General features: G+C 36.0%; 1 protein-coding gene across 1 annotated transcript; it reads left to right on the top strand.

The window, feature by feature from the left end:
* The first annotated feature begins 300 nt into the window (after positions 1–300).
* LOC111056995 (E3 ubiquitin-protein ligase RNF103) lies at positions 301–24,002 on the top strand. The gene is made up of 10 exons (XM_039429423.1): positions 301–467; positions 1,007–1,256; positions 4,156–4,286; positions 8,580–8,705; positions 13,349–13,526; positions 14,993–15,217; positions 16,987–17,152; positions 17,870–18,008; positions 19,630–19,921; positions 23,743–24,002. The coding sequence occupies exons 2-10, from the start codon at positions 1,031–1,033 to the stop codon at positions 24,000–24,002; spliced, it is 1,743 nt and encodes a 580-aa protein (XP_039285357.1). The 5' UTR covers positions 301–467; positions 1,007–1,030.
* Positions 24,003–24,359: the final 357 nt, after the last annotated feature.

Here is a 24,359-nt window from a genome sequence, read left to right on the forward strand (position 1 = left end):
CTGAAGCCAACATCTACTGCCACATCTCCAAGTCATGACGTCATCATCGGATAGAAAACTTTCAGATTGTGTCTATTTCAGAAGGATTTAAATTATTATTCATAAAAATATTGAACTCTTGCTGCGCTCTCACTGGAATAGACACAATCTCTTATGGAAAACAATGTAAACAAACTCTACAGAAAAGTTTTCTATCCGCTGCTGACGTCACGATTTGGCGATTTGGCAGTAGATGTTGGCTTCATCGATTTTCAGTATGAATAAACCATGGGCCGTGTCTATTCTATAACTGGTCTAAGGTTGATACAGTAGGCTACAAGTAATCAGCTGTTCCTCATAACTCCTTTTTGACTCCTTTCTTGAAATCTCAAAATTTTGTGGGAAAAGTTTATTATTTTTAAATTTGCCAAATTCAATAGGTTTTGTGGGATTATAAAGTGTAAAGTATCCATCAAGGCTTTCTGGATGTAAGTGTTATCGCCTGCTCATTTATTTAACCCACTCATATAAGTCAATGTTTGGATCTATTGTTAGGAAAGATCTGAAACCAGTTTAAATGCATTTGGAATGATTCCCAACAGGAAAATCTAGTTTTTATATTATTTCGCATAAAATATATATGCAACCAAATGCTTTTGCTTTTTTGTATTAAAATTATCATAAGATAAACTAATGTTATTGAGAAAATTAGGTTAAGAAATAGAAGCATGTATTCTTTGTTTAATATTCTTTATTTAACTTTTTCCAGTTGTAACATACTAACACAGTTTAGTTTTAATTGCACTGTTTTGTATGTTATTCATTAAGAAGTGAATGACTACAGACGTTAATTTTCTTCTAATTGAGTTTATGTAAACAACTAGATTTATCACCTTCATTTGGACATAAATTCTCTTACCTAGAATAATTGTAATTTTTGACTTGATAAAATATTACTCTGTAAAATATAAGTTGCTTTGCAATAGTGCTATAATCTACTATTTTCTCACAAAGTGTTTTTTTCCAGTTGTAGGTCTCATGGCTGTCTGAGATGCGCTCAATGTGGGTAACCATTGCTCTGCTCTTGCTGTATGTCTTAATTGTTTTTCTTGGCTCACGCATCATCGACATTTTCCTGTGGTGTCAAGGCGGTTCGCAATTTGTCGATCCGTTTGTGCTAAGTGTTGGTCAGTTGAAACAACTTTTGGAGAATCGAGGTGTCAGCTACACCGGCTATGTTGAGAAACAAGAACTAGCACAACTAGTTAAAGAATCAGGTAAGTTTGAAGCCATTTATCCTGGGACTGATATGCTGATAGTAACAGTATATAGCTATTATATGATTAACTGTAACTGATAATCATAATACTAATACTAGCTAATAGGCCTACGAATGTCTGCGAAATTACAAAAACTAGGCCTAGGTTATTAGAGTGGTTAAATCATGAAAATTTTTTAATTGAAAATTCTGTACAGAATCCATTGTCTCCATTCAGCATTTTCTTCGTGTCTTAGTTTGAGCATAATTATTTTTGTATTTACCTCTAATACCACCTGCTTCATCTATTACCCATACTTGTGGGATCTATAGCCTCATAAAACTCCAAACTCGTGATTCAACACACAACCGTTTAGATACAGGATTTCAGTAATCGCTTTCAGTAAAAATTCGAATTATCAGTCATAAACTCATTAAAACTGTAATATGCTTTGTCATATAGCAGCTTCCAGACGGTTATCTTGAAGACGGCCTCATTCAACTGCTTCACACTAGGAGGAAGCTTGTTAAATAATTTCAGAGTAGAAATCCTGACCTGTGATCGGTGGAGGCCTCTCCTGGGGAGATGCAACAGCTCACGGTGCGTGGTGTTGTGTGGTAGTAAATGACATTACTGGCAGCGAGAGTATGCTGTATCCTCTTGACATACACCAATTAACACGAGAGGATGTAATGGCTGATGACCGTCAGTACACCAAGGCGAGCGGGCTTGCAGTTGGCAAGATGGTCGCTGCCTGTTATGATTCTCACAACCCTCTTTTGCTGCCTCAGGACACCAACAGCCCCTGCCGAGTGACCCCACAGGAACAATATTATGTAGATGATGTGGCTATTGCAGAGAACGTGTCATATAATTATTATACAAGATACCTCTCAGTCACCAGGCCCCTCTTCTTGAGCAGCAGGAAGCAAATGAGGGAGAGTCGGCTGGTTACCTGCCGATATGACTGTCCCAGCTGAGTTTGCTGTCCAAGACCAAACCCAGCATCTTTACTGGATTCTGTGTGTCAGTTCTCGTGACAAGCTGCAGATGATGATTTGGGTCTTGTCCTCATTCAGCTGGAATCAATTAGCGACGAACCACAAATTCCTACTATTTGTAATCCATATCATCATCATCATCATCATCACTGGCGCGACAAACCTTCAAGGGTCCTGGCCTCCCCAAGCCTAAGCCTCCAATCATCTCTATTCCGTGCCAATCGTCTCCATCCTCTCAGTCCGGCCGCTCCAGCATCCCGATCCACCACATCTAACCACCTCAGGCGCGGCCTCCCTGGTCGACGTTTCCCTTCTGGCTTTGCCTGTAGGATTTGCTTAATAGGTGAGTTGTCATCTGCCCGGATCACATGTCCGGCCCATCGCAATCTTCCTAGCTTGATAGCCGTAACTATATCCTTGTTTCCATACAGATCATACAGCTCAGCATTATGTCGCTGTCGATAAGCATCTCCTTCCTTAATGGCTCCAAATATCCTTCTCAGGATTTTTCACTCAAATCTCCTGAGCAGACCCTCATCTCGCCTTGTCATGGTCCAAGTTTCACTACCATAAATGAGCACCGGCACGATGAGTGACTTGTACAGCTTGATTTTCGTTGCTCTGCTGAGAATTTTACTTTTCAGATACTTAGCCATACCAAAGTAGCATCCGTTTGCCAGAATTATTCTCTTTTTTATTTCCGTGCTGGAGTCATTATTCCTGTTGACATGGGAGCCTAAATACCTGAATTCTTGCACTACCTCAAAGTTGTGATTCCCGATAGATATGCTGCTTCCTATTCCACGAATTCGTGCCTCAGATGTGGATGCCACCATGACCTTTGTCTTGCTTGCATTTATTTCAAGGCCCACCCTCCTGGCTGCTGCCTCCAGTTCCAAAAATGACCCTCTCATCTCCGCTGTTGATCTGGCAGCAATGTCAATATCATCTGCATACCCCAGAATCTGTACCATTCGGTTGAATAAGTTGCCACCTGTTGTTATTTGGGAGTCTCTGACTGCTTTTTCAAGAGCTATATTAAACAGAAGGCATGCCAATGCGTCACCTTGTCTCAGTCCCCGAGCTGTCTCAAACGGGTCTGACATGAGACCACCAACCTTTACCTGGCATAACACTTGACTCATAGTCATTTGAACTAGCCTTACAATCTTTTCAGGGACTTTCATTAATCTTAATGCCTCATAAAGACAATCCCTTATTATGGAATCATATGCCGCCTTGAAATCCACAAACAAGTGGAATGTGTCTATTTGATACTCCCACGTTTTCTGCAGTATCTGTCGTAGGCAGAAAAGTTGATCAATTGTAGACTTCCCCTGTCGAAAACCAGCCTGGTAATCTCCCAACATATTCTCCGCAAATGGCCTCAAGCGCTCAAACAGAACATTTGAAAAAATTTTATATCCAATGTTGAGTAGAGTTATGCCCCTATAGTTCTCACAGCTCATCAGGTCTCCTTTTTTATGGATAGGGAATATCAACCCCGTGTTCCAGTCATCCGGCATGCATTCTTCCTCCCATACTTTGCATACAATTCTGTGCATATTTTTTAGCAGGTGTTCCCCGCCATACTTGAAGAATTCCCCAGGCAACCCATCCTTTCCAGGTGCTCGGCCATTCTTCAACCTTTTAATTGCAATGCGAACTTCCTCATGTGATGGCGTTGCTTGATGTTCATGGTGACAAGCCACCCTTTGCTGCCGCTCAGTCTGGTCACTTGAGGTTAATCTATTTAAGGCTATTTGAAAATGCTCTAACAAATTCATACTATTTGTAATCCATATAATTCCTAGTATTTCCACTCGATATTCTATGCTCTTGTTGTGTTCTGATTGTCCGAAATAATGTTTGTGTTGTTTGGTGTAGTAGGCCTAATGTATTAAGTAATGTTTCAGCGGATGTGAGCATTGCTGAGGTTGCGAGGCTGAGCAGCAATGCAGGCAACAGCGTTGAGGCAGAGAGGGAGAGGCTTTCGGCTACACCCAGTTCATCAGAGTTTCTAAGCAGTGATCATTTCTATGAGCAGGTAAATTGATTATCATTTCAAATAAATGGTACATCTATCATCTGTTGAGTAATTGAGTTGCGTGGCAATTTTACCATAGTTTACTTAGATTTCAGACTGTATTTTTATGGGTAAAATATTCATACTTCTCTTAGCAGTATCCATCCTATGATAGATACGAGGTGAGGTGAGATTTAGGTTATAAAATCATCATCCGATTAACATTGGTTTACTATCTTTGTCTGTCATTAGACAAATGAAAGCAGATAGAATTATCCATTTCCAGCTCAGAACAATTGCCAAACTACTTGTAAACTATTGTAGAAATAATATAATGAACTACCAAAATATTTCATCTCAATTTTTCTTATTTATTTATTCATTTTTAGTACAATTACATAATTCAAATCTATGAATAAATAATGGAAACAAATTTTTATTAATGAATAAAATATATTTGAAATGTAATTGATCATTATTGACAAGAATTTATTAGTATTATCTATTATGTCAGATAAGCCGATATCACAGCTATGCATAATAGAAGGCGCTAGAAACGGAAAAGTAGCAGCAATGCATTCCTGTAATTTCCACCAACCGTAACGTGAATCTCATTAAATGAAGATGCATCTTAGATGCGGTATGTACTTATCTAAACAGATAATATAAACCGTATATATATTTTATTTGGTTTAAATTGTGTAGGAGTATCCTTCGTGTAAGGTTAGTTTGTAAATAGATTTTAAATTTACTTAGGTTGTTCAAGTGAATTAGGAAAAGTATTTTTTTATGGTGTTTTCCTTAATGACTCCAAAATCAACCTGCGTAGTGTCAGGTTACACCTATTCCATTTATTAAACTGACTGTTTCCTACTCAAACCACTTCAGTAAACAATGCCTGATACCACAGCGTTCAATCTTTCTCAAATACCTTGGTCTATCAACCAAATTAAGAGCATTAACAAGGTCTAGAATTATGATAAGAACACAATTGTGATATTTCACTCTCTCCCTTTGTAATGTCAAACAGGGTAAGTGACTTATTATCAGTTCGTATTAGAATTTACATATGAATGACATATTTTGTTTTGGCAGTATAATTCTAATCATTCAATGTCATTTGCATGAACCTCACAAGCTTCTTGGGTACTCCTTTTTGGCCCATGTACCAGTAGAGGCCATCTCTGTTTACACTAAAAAGCCAAAACTTAACCCCTAACCTTTTCTCTAACGCAAGCTTCAACTTATAACTATTTTCTCCCTAACTCATTAAGTTTTTTCCATAGAGGGTTAAGTATGAGAGATGGCCGGCTGAGCCCTAACTTAGACCATAAAGCATACTTAAACCTAACTTAGGTTTTGTATAAAGGCAGCTAATCAATCAATCAGTTATTAGTAACCCCTAACTATACCTCAGTAATCCTTAACTATTTTATTATGCAATGCAATGGTGCAGCCTGCACCGAAAACTTGATACCGTGAGATTTGGCGAACTAAACAGCTCAACTTCCCACTTGTTTCAGTATTTCTAGAAATTGTCAAAATAGACTCTTAATGAACTGAGACCCTTTCCATAGATATGACTCTAATATTACTTGTCAACTTATTAAATAGCTTTAATCTTAATTTAACTGTGTTTGATGTGACAAGACCAAGCAGGATATGTATTGACAGAGGAACATGTATAGACAATATGGCTACTTCCATACATAAAGATAGAATTAAGTCTGTGTCTGTTATACCGACCTTAGTATCAGATCATCACTCATTGCTTGGCTTATTCACGTTGTCTGGTGGAAATGACTTGAAGCAGAGTGATAATGTTTCTCGAATCATTCGTCCGATTAATAATAGTTGTAATAAAAAGTATTTCACTCTTCTACTGAGCAAAGTTAATTGGTTGGATGTATATGCAACAGGCAATATTAGTGAGAAATTTGAGTACTTTTTGAACAAATTCCTAGGTATAGTTGATACAGTTTTTCCTCTAAAAACGGTCAAGTCCTCCAAATTGAAGAAAACCCCAAAGTCTAGATGGTACACTGATAATTTATCAGCTCTCAAAGAGGAATGTTTGAATATGTATAGTCTTCACAAGTACACGGGTCTGGCTTACCATTGTGAATTGTATAAGATATTGAGATCCAGGTACAAATACATGGTATTTCATGCGAAGCGTGAGTATTATTGTAATAAAGTATTGCAGACTAAAAATAAATCACATGCTATTTGGTCAGTTATAAAAGAGAATTTGAATGTTAACGATAGAACATCGGTACCACAGGTAACTGATCTCACAAGTGATAAATTTAATAAATGCTTCCTTGATAATGTAGAGTCAACAAAACAAAATATCCAACAATCAAGACATGATATGCCATATTATTTGAAAAAATTTGTTCATGCTAGACAGAATAATATCAACTCTGTTTTCTCAGTTGGCCATTTCAGTGTTGAAGAGGTCTATAACGCCATTTTTTCTCTCAGTAATAGTATGAGTTTGGATGTGTATTGTTTGAATTCTGCTCTTTTAAAACTTGCTGCACCTTATATAGTGGAGGTATTGTCATATTTATTCAATCAATGTGTGAAAGAGGGTGTAATTCCTGTGTGCTTGAAATTGTCAAAAGTTATTCCACTGTATAAGAGAGGTACTAAATCTGATTGTAGTAACTATCGACCAGTGTCAATCATACCAATTATTGCTAAGGTTTTTGAAATATTGCTGAATACTCGATTAGTTAAATATTTTGAGGGTGAACAGCTTTTTTCAGATAAACAATATGGTTTCAGATCCAAAAGAGGAACAAATACTGCAATTCGTAATTTTGTGAAAGCTTGTGTGGATGCTTTAGATAGTAGAGAAAAGGTCATGGGGAGCTGGTATGATATGAGTAGAGCATTCGACACAATATCCCATGATATATTGTTATATAAATTGAAATACTATGGCTTTGATCGGTTTGCATTACAACTTTTTAAAGAATATTTGTCAGGGAGGTACCAATCGGTTTATTTTAATGGGTCCTTTTCAGCATATCTGCCTCTCAAATCAGGGGTACCTCAGGGATCCATATTAGGACCCACATTGTTTATAATATATGTTAATGACTTACCATTAGCGATAGGAGACGATAGAGTGAATGCATACATGTATGCTGATGACTTGGCAATTCAGGTAAATAATAAATGTTTAAATTCAGTTGAACGTTTTATAAATTATGCAAATACTGTTATAATAGACTGGACAGCAGCCAACTCACTTAGTCTGAACAGCAACAAAACCCAAACGATGAATTTTTCCTTGGCTAATTATTCAGAAAATGGGGAGGTGAAGTTTTTGGGTGTGACGTTAGAGTCAAACATGAAATGGGGCATACACATTGAAAATATAAGTAAAAAAGTTGCTAGGGGTGTATTTCTCATCAGGAAATTTAGACCTTTTGTCAATGTTGATGTATTGCTGTCAATTTACTATGCACACATTCAAAGTCATTTGTCATATGGCATAGTGGTTTGGGGACACTCGTCTGAAATGAAAAAGCTCATGATTTTACAAAAAAGAGCTGTGAGAGCTATTTTTAATGTCCACTGTAGAACTCATTGTAAACCTTTGATCAGAGAGCTAAGAATACTAACGGTTCCATCTCTTTTTAGGCTTGAGCCTGTTTTAGTATTCTAGAAGTTGTGCCATGTTAAATGATTGAATAAATAAATGAGTCAAACGGGTTTGATAGTTGAACCAACTTTGGAGAGAGCGACCCTACTATGTACAGTATGGGACATAATTAAATTTAGCCGACTCTTAAGAAATTGGAATAACCTTCTGCATTCAAATAATACTGTACTTGGTCAGCCTGAAGGGATACCAGATTTAACTTCAGCCAGATGACATTGATTAATTTTTTATAAAAACACTATATTAAACAAATTTGAACGGATGGTGATGATAGAATTGTTCGATGAATACTGCCGTAGAACAGAATGAATTATTTTTAATGAATATATAATAATAAATAAATCAGATGATTAAATTTATATTTTTTATTCAAATTCATTATGGAGTTTGAAAAAAACCTAATGGTAAACCGAATATGTAGAGAAATTTTGTTCAAGCCAGAAGTTGATTACGTGTATGCGCAGCAAACTTTTACCTGTGAAATACCATAGTTTTTGTTGTTAAACTCAAATAATGGTTTGAAAAATGTTATCAATGCGTTCTTTGTTTTGTTAGAAACATAATTACTATTGAGTTCGTTTTATGGACTTACAAATCATGTTTTTATGATAACATTCGTGAATCATTCATGATTCATTCGTTGTTTCAGGCTATGTCGAAGCAAAGGCTGGTTCGAACCGCTTTTATTACTTGCGCTGCCCAAAGGCACAAAACCAAAGGATAAAGTTATTCTACGCTCTTCACAGCTAACAAGGCCGCAGGTAAAATTATTTATTTCTTAAATCCTATAATTTCATTTTGAGTATTAGTTTGCAAATTTCATTCATGTTCTAAGTTGTCAATCTGATAAGTTTATTGCTTGTGGTCACTGAGCTAAATAACAACATGAGATAACGCAGGGCTACAATGCCAGGCCAGAGTTCCGTCCAGTTTTGTTAGGTTTTCTATAAGTTGATGATGATTAAACAAACAAACTTCAAGTGCTGTCCAACAATGTTAGTTTTGCAACACTGTTAAGAACATAATTATAATAAGTTATGTATTTGTGACATGGGTAAGATTTAAGTGCTTATTTTATTGATTGATTGTTTTGTGTGTTTTAGATTTAAGATTTTTCAGGAGAAAAGACTCTGATATTAGAATAATAATTTCCGTAGTTGGACTATAGTGAGAAAATATAATTTAGTGAGTAAGTAGTATTATTGCAGTGACAATAAGATTGTGCTAAGTTATGTGTGCACGACTGTGAGAAGCAGCAAATTGAGGGATATTGGTAGTTGCGAGGGATGAGGGGGCTCCACGAGGCAAGGACACGGCGGATGTGTGGTAGCCTGTAGATATTTTCACAGAGGAATACTGCACACCTGGCTGCAGACTCGCTTGCCCAATCAAGTGACAACCGACTCACTGCTCCACTAGCAGCAGGGCCTTAGGCCTTCCACCACACTCACGTCGAGAGGGGGAACAGTCGTTGAACAACCGAGATACCAAGCGGATCAAAAACCATATTGAAAAAAGCTAAGTTAGTTTTCCGGCATCATGAGATTCGTGAGTGTCCTGTGTTTTGGGATTACCAGTGGGAGTGATAGCTGTGGGTGAGTGCCAAAATTTCTAGCTCATGATAAAACATTTTCACCCGACCGAAACCCTAATTAGAGATGATCTTGTTGTATAGTAAAATTTATAGTTAGCAGAATCTTATTGGCAGGTAGTTTTTGTAGGAATAATATTTAGATAAAATGTTCTGCATATTTCATTCTTTAAATTTCAAGTAATTGGCATAATAAATGAGAAATTCTTTAGGTAATACAATGTTGTTGTCTATTCAGTTCCCATGACTCCTTTAAAGTAGTTAGAGATCTTCTACCCCCATCTGGGGCAGGTTACATATTAAAAAAAATACACAAATCAGACGGGATTCCGCTTCTGTTCTATCTCCAGCTTTTATTCATTCAGCTAAGTGCTTATGTGGTTTTAAATGAGAACTTCATTGGGACCCTGAAAAAATTTATGTTAAAAAGTCACTCAACTGTCAAAAACAAACGGTTTCCTCAATGTGTCTCAAAATATCGTGGTGGCTCCTAATATCCAGGATATTAATTATATAAGGATATCCAGTGAGAGGATGAAAACTCTGAGCACACTTTAAAATATCCCTCCTTTAGTGACTCAGCGACCTATATCACCACAACAACAGGACTTAGATATGTTAGCTTAGAAACTTATTTCAAAATTTACAGAAACATATACAGAAAAGTTTTGAAAGCAGCTAAGAAAATGGCCGCCACTGCCTTCATAAATAAATCCTAAAATCAAGCTAGAGCCATCTGGAAATTAGTAAAATTCGAGTCGTCAAAGAACAATAATTCAACTTCAGAGACTTGCATTGCTGATGAAACAGGAAATATCAAAACCGGAAGAGAAGCTGCCAATATCCTGAATAATTATTTCATAAACACACCACTTAAAATTCAGAATGCACACTTAGAAAAGAATGGCATGGATGATTTTCTATCAGTATTTGAAATTGCCGGTAACCAAAGAAATACAAAGTTTACAGATTTCGATACATTGAGCTGTGAAGAACTTAGAGGAATAATCAAATCACTAAAAAACAAGAAATCCTACGACTGTTACAACTTATCAAATTACTTAGTTAAAAAATCAGCAGAACATATCCTCAAGCCACTAACATTTATATTCAATAGCTCCATGAAAGCGGGTTACGTACCATCTAAACTGAAATTATCGAAAATAATTCCTGTTTACAAAAAAGGCAATCAAGAGCTTCCTGAAAACCATAGACCTATCGCTAATACTCCTATATTTCTAAAAATCTTTGAATATGCCGTGCTAAGACGATTAAGAAAATACTTCAAACAAATAGACTTACTGTCCTCTAACCAATTTGGATTCCGGCCAGGCTACTCCACAAATGATGCTCTCTTCTCTTTTGTAGATGAGGCATTATCATCTGTTGATAAAAAATCCAAAGTGAATGGTTTGATAGCCGATCTCTCAAAGGCGTTCGACCTTATCAATGTAGAGATCATGTTAAAAAAGCTGCAATTGTATGGATTCGATGGCGCCGTGTTCGGATGGTTTTTTTCCTACCTCAACGAGAGGTATCAGCAGGTAGTCATTGGCTCTCATACCCATGAGTACCATTCAGAATGGATGAAGACGAGAAGCGGGGTTCCCCAGGGGTCCAGTACTGGGTCCCCTGCTTTTTATTATATATATTAATGACTTGCCATCATACCTTGAACCAGCTAAAAGTGTATTATATGCTGACGATGTGAGTATTCTACTGAAAAGCAGCAGTCAGTCCAATGTGGAATTGGAGAGTAAGACTGCCCTTATTAATTTAGAAAAATGGCTATCTGCTAACATGTTGTTGTTAAATACCAACAAAACTAAAGAAATTCCATTCCGAACTACCAGAGAAAATAATTTAAGTATCAGAGACTATAACATAGAATCCGTGAACGATATAAAAGTTCTTGGAGTGGTGATTGACTCTGACCTTTCTTGGAGACCTCACCAAGAATACCTCAAAAACAAACTGAACTCAGCAATTTTCGTACTGAGAAATTTGAAAGCTATATTGGACTCCAGGGCTCTTAGAAGTGTTTATTTCGCACTGTTTCACTCACACCTGACCTACGGCATCATTTTTGGGGAAATTCAAGCTGCGTAGTTGAGGTGTTCAGAATGCAGAAGTGGGCATTGAGAGTGATGATGGGAGAATCAATTCGAACAAGTTGTCGCCCCCTTTTCAAAAAACTTCAAATTCTCCCATTCCCAAGCCTATATATTTTCGAAACAATCTGCTTCATTAAGAAAAATATACATGAATTTAATACAGGCGGAACATTCCATCAATACCCAACAAGATATAGGAACAACCTAAGAGACGACACACACCAGACAACCATGTATGAGCGAGGTGTTAGGAGTTCGGGTATTCGGTTGTATAATTTATTACCAGCTCATATAAAAGAAATGACTGGTACAAAATTCAGAGAACAATTAAAGAAGGAGCTGCTGTCCATATGCGCGTACTCAAATGAAGAGTTCAGAGAGTACTACGAGTGTCGAAATGGGGTTTAGAGAGAATAGAAAAAAATGTATTGACTTTTCATGTGCCTATTCATGTTCTAAACCACGAGCGTCGAGATAAGGTTTGGAGAGAAAAGAAAATATATTGACTTATCATTTATGTATTTATGTTCTGTATTTTATTGACTTACGACATTGACAAGTCCAAATACCCCTTTTATAGGAGGTCAGTGGATGAAAAATAATAATAATAATATGGTTCCAAATATATCAAATCATCCGTCAATCAGAAAGCTAGAGTTTAACACACGTGGTCTACGATTAATTCATGCTCACTTATCAATTTCCCGCCTAACCGTTTGTAGTTGTGATTGCACACAATTTAACATGATAACTCGGGTAATACATAGATTCTATCATATTATAGATTATATTATTCTATGTTTTCAATTTCTAGTCTTTTTAAACTAAATTTAAACTGATTGATCGCAACCCAATGTTCTTTATATATATATAATTATGTAAAACTTACAGGAATACTTCTTTACTTTTCATTGACACGACATGTTCCAGCACAATGAGGCCCTATTTCAGGCCATTCCACACAGCACGTGGCGTGCGTGGCTGGACGCACGCTAGCTACTTTTCAAAACATCGCTTCCCAGCTAATCAAATGAAGCAATTCACATAGCAGCCACGGCCACGCGGCAACGCTTGCTATACTAGCCACGCGTGGCTACCGTTCGCTCTCTGAGCGATCTTTTCAAACGTGTCCGGCCACGTTTTGGTCCGAGCATGCGCAGAACGTATACTAGACGTATACTATCGTATAGAACGTATACTATCATTGTCAGCCTCAAGGTCGCGCATTAAATTATGGAATTCGCCATAGGTATTCCTTTTTTTATTGATTGGATGTACCCACTAGTCCCGTGCTGTCACCGAATACAATAAAACCAGCTCATTATCATTACTACTGCTGCTGTTGGAGTCATCAAACCAAGGTAAGCCACAAGAAAATCCAGATTCACACCACGGGACCGTCGGAGTTGACATCTTCCTGCATACTGACGGGAAACGTGGCCGGTATAGCATTGCAACAGTAGTGGCGGTGTGAATTGGCATGTGGCTAGCGTGGCCGGCGTGGCGCACGCCACGTGCTGTGTGGAATGGCCTTTCAAGTGTCAAAATAGGAGGTATTTTATACCTCCAACATTGGAGGTACTTATTAGGTATAAGTACCTCGTCAATCTACGAGGTACTTGTAAATTTAAAGTTTCAATTTATCAAATGAATTATCTATATTGTTAATATTTGATAATTAATATTGAAATTGTTGCAGGCTATAGTTGAATGGCTGAGAGAGGAGCTGTCGATACGTGTTCATAAAGTTGCCGATGTGCACGAATTGGAAGAAGACTGGTTGACCAGTAGGCCTACAGATGGCATCAAAGTGCTACTTTTAACTCATCTATTGCATCCTCCTCTATTTTTGGCTGCGCTTAGTATAAAGTTTTCAGGTAACCATTCTAATAATTTTACATTTTTATGATTATTATTACCAAGTCAAGTTTTTATAACATAGAAATTCTATGTTCCGAATTTTTTTCTTTTCACCTTTGAGTATTATATATTCATATTCATATATCAAATCCCTGACATGTCATATACTACCAACCATTACTTGATTATGTGGTGATTTTTGACGAAATGAAACTAAATAATCTAATCTATAAAAGTTTTATAAGTATGTATAATAAGTAAAGTATTTACAACATTTTATGAGTAGAGAGGAATTTCTAGAAAATTATTTAATTTTATCTTTTTCTTATTTGATGAAGTTGATGGTTGATGATATTTTAAACCGATAATATTTATAGGAGGTTCGGGAAGCGACAGTAATTACTTCCCAATTTGCCATCTTCCCAGTTCCAAAGGGAATGTCTAACCTTGCAATTTTTATTTTTGTGGTAGCTTCACGTGGAGTTTTGAATATTGTGCGTTCGCTATCGAATCGTTTTTAAAGAATGGCAATTCTATAATATAATTAATCTGTACATAGCAATTAGTTCTTACATTTTCAGGATAAGGGTGTGATCACATTAAATGCGTATATGTGCAAGTGCACGTCAGATATGCATGTAGCTGCTCACACTGAATGCAACCAGCGAATGCAAGCGTTCAGTGTGATTGTTCCTATTGCTCTTTCCACATTTTGTTTCTCATCTTCACGCTTGGTTATGCATAACTAAGCTTGCACTTGCACATTTACGCTTTCAATGTGATCACACCTCAAGTCGAAATGGTACAATCCTTGACAGGAAACCATTCTAACATGGGTTGGTGATTTTAATTACAAATTCAGCTATCATAAAGCATCACTAAGTAGATATCGCAGCGTCCGAACTCTTCAGAACGTTCAACTACGCCAGCAAGCAGGCTACAGCAAGCATTCTCTCATTGAAGATAGTTGAATTGGTACAGATTACAGAATTACTTCTTCAAAAATATGTCGCTGCCCCAGTTCAACAGTGCTACAACTAAAAAATTATCATTTTTGAGATTTCACATCATTTTACTCAGCTTTTCTTCCTCTTTCCTGAGCTACACTCAACTAAGTCTAAGAATATTATACTTCTACATGGGAGAAATCAACATTCCATATGCAATGCACAATTCATAGTAATAATTTGAAACATAAAATTGTATTTTTCTCAAAACTTGGATTTTTGATTTGTAGTAGTGTTGAACTAGGCCAGCGAAGTTTTGATGACAAACGCTCAATGTTCATAGCTCCTCGTCATGTAACCACAAAAAATTGCAAGATTAGACCTGCACTTTGCAACCAGGCAGAGAACCCACAAGCTACCACCATTAGTATTGAGCTAGGACGGTGGCAAATTGGGTAGCTATTTGTGTATTTCATAACCCAGAATCCTACTTGCTGATAAATTATCATTAATTGCTCAAACGTTGTAATTTGCAGGACGAATCAAGTTCGGAATGCTAACTGTGAAAAACGAAGAGGAAGCAGAGCTGTTGAAAAAGCGTTCAGACTATTCGCATGCGCCGACTTATCTAGTCATCACACCCGAAAAGACAGTGACTTATGGCAAACGCAAGGGCGAACACTTCAATTTCTGGGCGATGAACGCTTTTCTCTGCTCTGTCCAACCGGAGATTATCGACATTTTTAACGCTTCACCATATTGTAACTTCATCAGTTATCATGAATATAAGAGGACAATATTGATGAGAACAATATTGTCGAGTCTTGAGTGTTACATCTCATTACTTGTAGGAAGTAGATTTCAAATAGATTGACAATCTGTAGTGTGGACAAATATTTCTTTATCTTGCACTGAAATAGAAATTATTTCTAAAAAAGCCAATAACATATAAATTGCATTCTTCAATGTTGTTTTCCATCACGAACTGCTTATTATTAAATCACTTTTTGCTATTAGAAAAAACGACTAGCAGTCAGATATCTGACTATCAGTTTTTTCTAATAGCAAAAAGTGATTTTATAAATTACAGTTGATAAGACATAAATTATAAGCCTCATTAACCAATTACTTTGGCTCAATTAAGTAGTGTGTAACACCAAACAGTCCCAGAAATGTTGCTTGTTTATTGGTAGGTACTCTAAACCTCGCGATGTACGATGAAGTTGTGTGTAATACCTTAGATCCACTTACATTCAAGACCTCTGCGTCGTCAGGATCTAACTAACTAACTAACTAAAGTCGTCCATTAGACCTAGCCATCAGTGATAGCCAATACTTTTCATTGTCCACATACTATGTACGTGTGAAGGGGTATTAAATACTTTAAATGTAGCTTCGGTGCCATGCAGTAACACTGTCTGGACAATACAATGACCGTCAATACTGGCTGCAGCTATGGTCACCATCTGCAGGGGTTTGATGTTAGAAATTTCATTTTAAGACAATTTGTCTTGAGTGTGTGAGTTAATATTGCAACCGGGATTCAACACTTCTAACCAAGGTCTATAAAGAATACAGGTCATGACACAATCCCGTGACGCATTGCAAAATCGCAATTTTGTGGGGTTCTAGTTCACCAATTTTCAAATTTATTTTTAGCTGTTATCATTGTAGATTAAACATAATATGATGTGTTTATTAGTAATTTGAATTGTAAAAATAATTCTTCCTACAGAATTAGAGTATTTAGCAAAATATTAATAAAGAATTTTTTATTTTTAGATTTAATTGATCTGGAACTTTAAACTCTTTTTGAAGTTGGCCTCACATATTTCTGTCTTGTCCCAAAGCCTTATGAATCATAATCCTTAGGCTACAAGAATAAGAAAAATTTCTAATAATAAATAAATGAATAATTGAAGCGTTTATTATTGAAATTCCATTATTAAAGAATTGAAAACCTGAATTCACATATTTTCTGGACTAGGATATTGTTTTTAAAATGCATAATGCATGATTTTGTTACGAGCAAATCGAATTAGATTGGATTTTCAAATGTACCGCCATGAAATAGGCACAAAATGTCCGCTCCATAAGGAACACGGGTGTCTTGACCTGGTTTTTATAGACCTTGCTTCTAACGAATCGTGAGTGGGAATCAGCGGACTACCACCTGTAAACTTGAAAACTCCTCACTGAATGTTATACCTTATTATATTACTGTAATAATTAATTTTTTTAGTATCTAGAGCTGCGTACAGACTTGAGCGCCACGAATACGCGCATTTCACTTTTTATCAGCCGATTATATCTGTATCGGTACAGAAACAGTAAGGTTTAGATATAATAAGCGTATTATTATAAAGCTGATGAGAAGTGAAAGGCGCATGTTTGTGGCGCACCTTCAGAAAAACATTGTTGAGAAATAAGTGGAACTGAATCATTTCAAACTTGACTACACTTAGCAATACTCACTCAATATTTTTTGCATACCAATGGATATCTGTAGGCCTATTTCAAAGTTAGTGAATATTTTTCCAGATAAATGTAGATTACTGGTGGAAAAGAGTAGTTTGCGCTCTTTGGAGGATCGTCAGTCACAACCTTTTCCTGTTCTGGGCGTGGATGGTCATCATGGGTATACAGCGATCTTCTATTTTCAGTTTCATAGCCAGCTATTGCCTAGTTGCTTCAAGGTAATGCATCATTTATTAGCGCAATCATTCAAATACACATTTATAAAAGTTACAATGGAAGGTTAACTAGACCAAAACTCAAGAGTTCAACACTTTTTACTCGTCTCAAAGCGTGTTGTTGGTAATTGACCTATTAAGCTTCATTACATTTCTGAAACCATAACATTTGATTAATTGATTTGTTCAAGACCTCCTGACTATATACTTTATAGGAGGTCCTGATTTTCTTCAACTTGAAATAATTATAATGAGACTCATTCTTATGTTTCTCTAATATGTGTATTGAATGTGTTCATCATATACTTTCTTCAATTTCTAATAACTTTTTATAATTATTAAATGATGTTGATTTAATCGATAAATGATTTGGAATTTGTATCGAATTTCGGAATTAAGGGTTCTAAATGACATTTCACTTGAATTATTCACTTCTAGTGAGTTTTTCTGTATATTTTTCTACAAACTCGTAAATTGTAATTTAGAATTGCTCTCTCTGAATTTTTCTGTTCAAATAAATTTGAAACTGTTCAGAGAAATGGTTCTGATAACAAAATATGTGCAGTATATTTCATTCCAAAGGGCTATTATAGTGCTTGAGAGATAGAGCTTGACTCATTATCATTGTCAAATGCTAAATGAGTGGAATAAAATGAGTTTGCTTATCTCATTGTCTTTTATAATATTTTGTGAATTGATTGTATCTTTTTTCATGTGTAGATATGTGTGGCTGAGTGATTTGGGAGCGTTAATACGATCTGACTGTCAGCTGATGGCTAGGCATGAGATATTTTTCATTGTCTCGTACTGCATCTATGGCTTCTTCGGGCATTACATACTAAGCATCACACAATTCGAGGTAGGAACAGTTAACTTCATTTCAAATAACCTAAAAAAGTTGACTTTTGAATATTTTCCTTTAAAGAACTGATCTATTAGCTTGAAGGAACTTTTTTACTTCCAAAGGATTGATCTCAATCTAGTTAAGTGTTTCAATCACATTTTCATTATAGTCTTTTAATCGTGCCAAAATTTATAATTTGATAATTTTAATCCATAATTCGAAAATCAATCATCTACAAACTTTGCTATTCAACTGTCGCTAATAATAATAAATTATTGCAAGACTAAAAATTCAGAATTTTGAGACATTTCAAGATTTTTACTAGGAGAAGACATTTGAACTAGTAGGTAGAAATCCCCTTGGCAGAGTTAAGCTATTCTACTTTTTCCAAACCAATTATTGGACACATGAGATTCGCATTTGAACTCACGAGAATCACTAATTTTTTGCAACCAACAACGGTGATTCGTTGACCTAGTTCGTTCCAGTCCTAATTTAAAAATATTGGATAATGAATACCATGGACTTTTGTATAGCCTGATTCTTGTGTATCAATCATATTAAAGTAAATGAATCAACGGTATTTTGAAGTGTAACCAGAAATTTCAAACAGAAAAACAAATCTTATCGCAATAATATGATAATGTAAAACGTAGTCTAAGTTTAGCAAATGCATTCATCTATTTATTCAGTTCATCTTGTACAATTATCTTGTACTAAACTTGTGGAAAGGACCAACTAGCATTAACCCAATACTGTCCGTATTCCAACTTATAAAACAGTTTATTGGGTTATGTGTCGCATATTTGAAGTGAACTATTGTACACTGAATTTAAATTTATTTCACTTTGCAAACCAAGTAACTAACCCAATATTGTCCGTATTCCAACTTATAAAACATTTTATTGGGTTATATGTCACATATTTGAAATGAACTGTTGTACAAGGAATTGAAATTTATTTAACTTTGCAAACCAAGTAACTAACCCAATATTGTCCGTATTCCAACATATGAAACATTTTATTGGGTTATATGTCACATATTTGAAGTGAACTGTTGTACACTGAATTTAATTTTTTTAAATTTGCAAACCAAGTAACCAAACTCTTCTTCTTCCTTCCCAATTTCAGTGAACATTAAAATTTAACAATTCTCAATTTATCAATGGCTACTCCAGGACTGCCTATATATTACCCATATACTTACTTTATACATTTTATAATTAACAGTAACTACTGCTAATTTAAACTAACAGTTTATTAGGTTATGTGTCACATTGAAGTGAACTGTTGTACAAGGAATTGAAATTTATATCACGTTACAAACCAAGTTTCAAACACTTCTTATTCTTCCTAATTTCAGTGAATATTCAAATGTTACTATTCTTAATTTATTATCAATGGTTACTGCTGGACTCTCTATATACTGGTAATAGGAGGTCCTGGTTACTCTGAATAACTAACTCTATAAATGCTGTTAATTGTGTGTTCACAAATTGTTGTATGAAAGTTGTCGAATGTTTATTTATTCAACCATGTGTGTTTCATCTTCAAAAACACCTTTGATATAACAATAAATACGATGTAAACGTGGCAATAAGTTGGCAAAATTGACGATTGGACGTTTGGTTGACAGGAGCCAGAGTCGTCGGAGCACGATGATGATGAAGAGGACCAGGGCGGTGGAGGCCGCGGCTGGTGGGAGATGCTGTCACTGGACTGCCTGTTCCGACCAATGGGCTCGACCACTGTGCGCAGTCGCGGGCAGACGCATGCGCAGATGGACATCCAACTGGAGGAAGGCATCGAGATGCTGATTGAGCGGCTGGCTGTACCCAACCTGTGGCTGCAGCCGACTCATTCGCCCGACTACATCAAGCGCCTGCCTGTCTGGAAGTTCAAGGCTGCCACTGACGACTCTGATGAAGGTATTCATAATCAAATTATATCCTCGACCTTGAAGTGATAAGGATCTTCACTTTCTAGTTTTTGTTCAATTTACTGAGTTGATTCTTTATCTGTAAGGAGGGTTTTCCCCAAACTCCAACTTCTTTTCAAACTCAACTGCAGAATGGCCTTGAGTGAGGTCCACGTTATAATGGCAGTAGAGAAAGATAGGAGAACAGTGTTGCCTTGCCAGAGCCTTCTATAGAGAATACCGGTATATCTGATGCAATGTCTATAAATACCTATGCCCGGTTTCACCAACCTCGATCAAATATAGCCTAGCCTAGCCATGGTCAATTAGACCATGGTCAAAATTTGATCACTCGTTCAAACATACAAGTGTTCCACCAACCTCGGGATTGATCAAAACTCCCTCGGTCAAATTTGAACATGGTCAACTCTTGTAGCTGTACTTTTCTGAAGTTGGCCAACATGTTTGCTGGCTTGCTATTGGCTACATCTGATTTTTATGGATAGAAATTACTGAGATATTGCAATTTTTCAAATGCTAATGAATTAATAATTATTATTCAACGAAAATCCAAATTAAATTCTGTAATATAGTAACACTCCATGATACTCAGTATCAGTTTTGCTGTCAGTTAAATATCAGTCAGAGGGTAATTTGCGCTGAATGCCCTTTCTACTTTACCGTCATGCCGTAAAAAATTCAGATTACTGTATTTTTCTGTAATTACTGTACTGATTTTTCTTCATATTCATTATTTCGGGGCGGGCCCCCTAGGTTGCCTTCTTATATACGCCCCTGGCACAGACGTTTTGTATAGTAACACATCTATAATAATTTATAATAATATTTCAAATATGAATTGAATACTCTCGTATAAAGAGATTTACGAATCACCATCAATTGTTGACAATTTTTTATGAAAAGAAGAACATTCCAATTCTAATGAGATACATTGGTTTATGTGAGGATTGAATAACATAGGCCTACTGTGTAATAAAAGAGTAAAGCAATTCCTTTTCAAAATCCTCCTTTATTTTCAATACTATAATAATTTACTAATTAAAAGATTCCGAGAACGAACCTAATAAATAACTTACTACAACTAAATCAATCGCACTAAAAACTTTGAAATTTTTCATTGCGTCAAAAACATAACCCACAAAGAAACAAGCAAGGAAATAAATCGAACCAGTCTTTTGACCGTGTTCAAATAATTTGATCGCCCGTTCGGCGGCAGTCAAACTTAACCATCGGATTGACCGTGGTCAAACGTAACTGGTGTTGGTGGAACGAATTATCTCTGATTTAATCAGCTGATAGACTTTAACCACGTTCAAATGCCTTGACCAAGGTTGGTGAAACGGGACATTAGTCTATTTATAGGCCTTGATCTGATGTAATATCAACAGCTGTTCACTCTTGTTTAAGATCAATTGTATCTTATTACTCAAGAAAGTATACTTTTCAATGATTAAATAACAAACTATAATTAGCCGGCCAGATAGCCGAGTTGACTAGGGCATTGCACCCTTCAGTCTGCTAGTGCTACCTGGTCGTGGGTTCGAATCCCATCGAATAGGCATGGACGTTCGATCATCTCATAATTCACTCTCGCACTTACTATTACCCATGCACAATCAAAAATCTCATGTGGGCATCATCCGCAATATAAAAAAAACTTTCTTAGGCTAATAATTGATATGAAATATTTTGTTAATTAACAATGAAGAAACATTGTTAAAAACGATCTGGCAACGATGCAGAGTAGAAAAGGATAGCGCTATCTGCTTTGTCGAATGATAGACAAGAATAACAACACCAATGTTAAATACATAAAATGCATACAGGGTGGGTGAAAAGTCCGAGAACGGCTTAATATCTCATACACAAAGGTAATTTGATGGTGGGTGTGATTGGGGATCCTACTCAAATTGAAAATACTACTTTACTATGACTTTAAAAATCTGGGGCGCCATCTTGGATCCGCCATATTGAATGAACCTAATTCTTTAAATGGGAAGGTGGTCATGCGATACATGATTTCGATACGAAATTCCAAGAAAAAATGAATGGTGAAAACCGCACATCGATATCTCAAACCGTTCAGAAGATATTCACATTATTAATTAATACCACTATGTATTTATTTCTTATATGCATGATATTGATTAATAATGTAAATATCGTCTGAACGGTTTGAGATATCGATATGCGGTCTTCGCCATTCATTTTTTCTTGAAATTTCGTATCGAAATCATTTATCGCATGACCATCTTCCTATTTAAAAAAATAAAGTTGCATTCAATATGGCGGATCCAAGATGGTGGGCCATATTTTTAAAGTCATAGTAAAGTAGTATTTTCAATTTGATTAGGATCTCCGATCACACCCACCATCAAATTACCTTCGTGTATGAGATATGAAGCCGTTCTCGGACTTTTTTCTCTCCTTTCTGCTTTGAATAGTATTGATTAATAATGTGAATATCTTCTAAACGGTTTGAGATATCGATATGCGGTTTTCGCCATTCTTTTTTTATTGAAATTTCTCATCGAAATCATGTATCGCATGACCACTTACCTATATAAAAAATAAAGTTGCATTCAATATGGCGGATCCAAGATGGCGGACCAGGTTTTTGAAGTCATAGTCAAGTAGTATTTTCAATTTGAGTTGGATCCCCAATCACACCCACCGTCAAATAACCTTTGTGTATGAGATATTAAGCCGTTCTCGGACTTTTCACCCACTCTGTATGTAGAAAAATGAGATATTTACCTTTTAAATTTTACCAAGTTAACAGAATTCTTAATAAGAGCCACCTGAAAATGATGTATTATGCTCTAGTCAAGTCAATTCTGCAGTATGGCATAGTTGTTTGGGGAGGCTGTTTCAACTGTCATATTGCTGAATTATTTGTAGAACAAGAACTAATAATTAAAACTATATTAAGCAAACCCAGGTTCTATCCAACGGATATGGTTTTTAGTGATTTTGAGGTCATGACTATACGTCAATTATACGTAAAAACCGTAATTGAGTACTTAATAAAATATAGATCCGATTTTCCTCTCACATTAAACTCTACACTTAATTATTATAATCTAAGGGCCACTGATAACAAATATGTAACCTATAACACTAATATTTAATGTATAAGGAGGCAGTTAATTTACATAGGTACTAAAATAACAAACCTTATTCCAAATCACTTTCTCATGGACAATAAGATCAGCGGAAAAATTAAACTGGATTTAAAAAACTGGATTTTTTGAAGTAATTTCTTCTTTCATTTAGATATATAAGACTCAAGATTCCTGCTCCAGCATTGTTTTTTCAATAGTTTTCTTTTCATTTTTCAGTGGACTAGCTTACCTTTATTTTGCGTACCTATTCCTCTGTTTTTCTTCCTTCCCCCCATTTCTCACCTCCCTTTTCTCCTCATCACTTCTCTCTTCTCTTCTTTGCCTGCCTATTACATGGGAAACCATAGTTGGCTAGGTATCTTCCCCTTTTTTTTTCTCCAACAAAGCCCATGGTTTTCTTTATATTTGTAACATTTTATTGCATTTTATTTGTTTTGTAATTCTTTGTCATGTTTTGTGTGTTTTAATAAATTGAAAAATTGAAATTGAAAATTGAATCAAATACTGTTATTATAACGTGGACTTCACTATAGTGATTCTATTTAATAAAATTATTATCAAATACCCTATAGAAATGGATGAAAAATTATAAATAATTATTTCAATTTATGATTCGTCATCATTTCGATGTATGATTAACTAATTTAATTCGTGATTCCATTATTTATCATGTTAATTTTTGCAGAAAAACTGTTGAAATTGATGGACGACGGGTTGGATTTGACAAGCCAGGCACCTGCAGAGATGCTGCCTTCGCAGGAGTGCGCCGTCTGCCTGGAGAACTACCAGCGCGACGAGGTCATCTGCGGACTACCGTGTGCGCACACGTACCACCACCAGTGTCTGCTGGCCTGGCTGCAGACTGACAACCACCACTGTCCCATCTGTCGGTGGCCTGCCTACAAGCCGCATCCCAGGCAGCAGCCCAAGCAGCATGCAGCCTAACCTTTCTACTTTGTAATACATCCAGTCACCTTACCTGCTCTATCTTTCCGAATCTATAGTATTTGTATCCGGCCATACTTGTATTAGATGTTCATTCGATTTGCATTGTTTTTAGAAACTATTTTTACTACGATATCTTTTAAGGACCCCAATTCACAGTCATATGTATGATCATATATAAGATATTAGAACACAATAAAAATATCAAGTACCCTCCATTTTATTGCAACACTGTAATAACACAAGTGTAAATTACTTGAAAATGGAAGCTTTGAAACTAGTAGTGTTGCAATAAATAATAAAGATAACTTGATAATTTTTATTGTGTTCCAATAATCAGTAGTCCTAAAAAGAAGA

Source organism: Nilaparvata lugens, chromosome 5, assembly GCF_014356525.2.
Source record: "Nilaparvata lugens isolate BPH chromosome 5, ASM1435652v1, whole genome shotgun sequence".
Taxonomy (NCBI): domain Eukaryota; kingdom Metazoa; phylum Arthropoda; class Insecta; order Hemiptera; family Delphacidae; genus Nilaparvata; species Nilaparvata lugens.

What these genes read in the sequence shown, in the direction of transcription:
- LOC111056995 (XM_039429423.1), top strand. Translation starts at nt 1,031, where the DNA reads ATGCGCTCAATGTGGGTAACCATTGCTCTGCTCTTGCTGTATGTCTTA. An exon ending in CACAGCTAACAAGGCCGCAG is followed by an intron (nt 8,706 to 13,348) that starts GTAAAATTATTT and finishes AAATTGTTGCAG; the next exon opens with GCTATAGTTGAATGGCTGAG. An exon ending in TTTTAACGCTTCACCATATT is followed by an intron (nt 15,218 to 16,986) that starts GTAACTTCATCA and finishes AAAGTTAGTGAA; the next exon opens with TATTTTTCCAGATAAATGTA.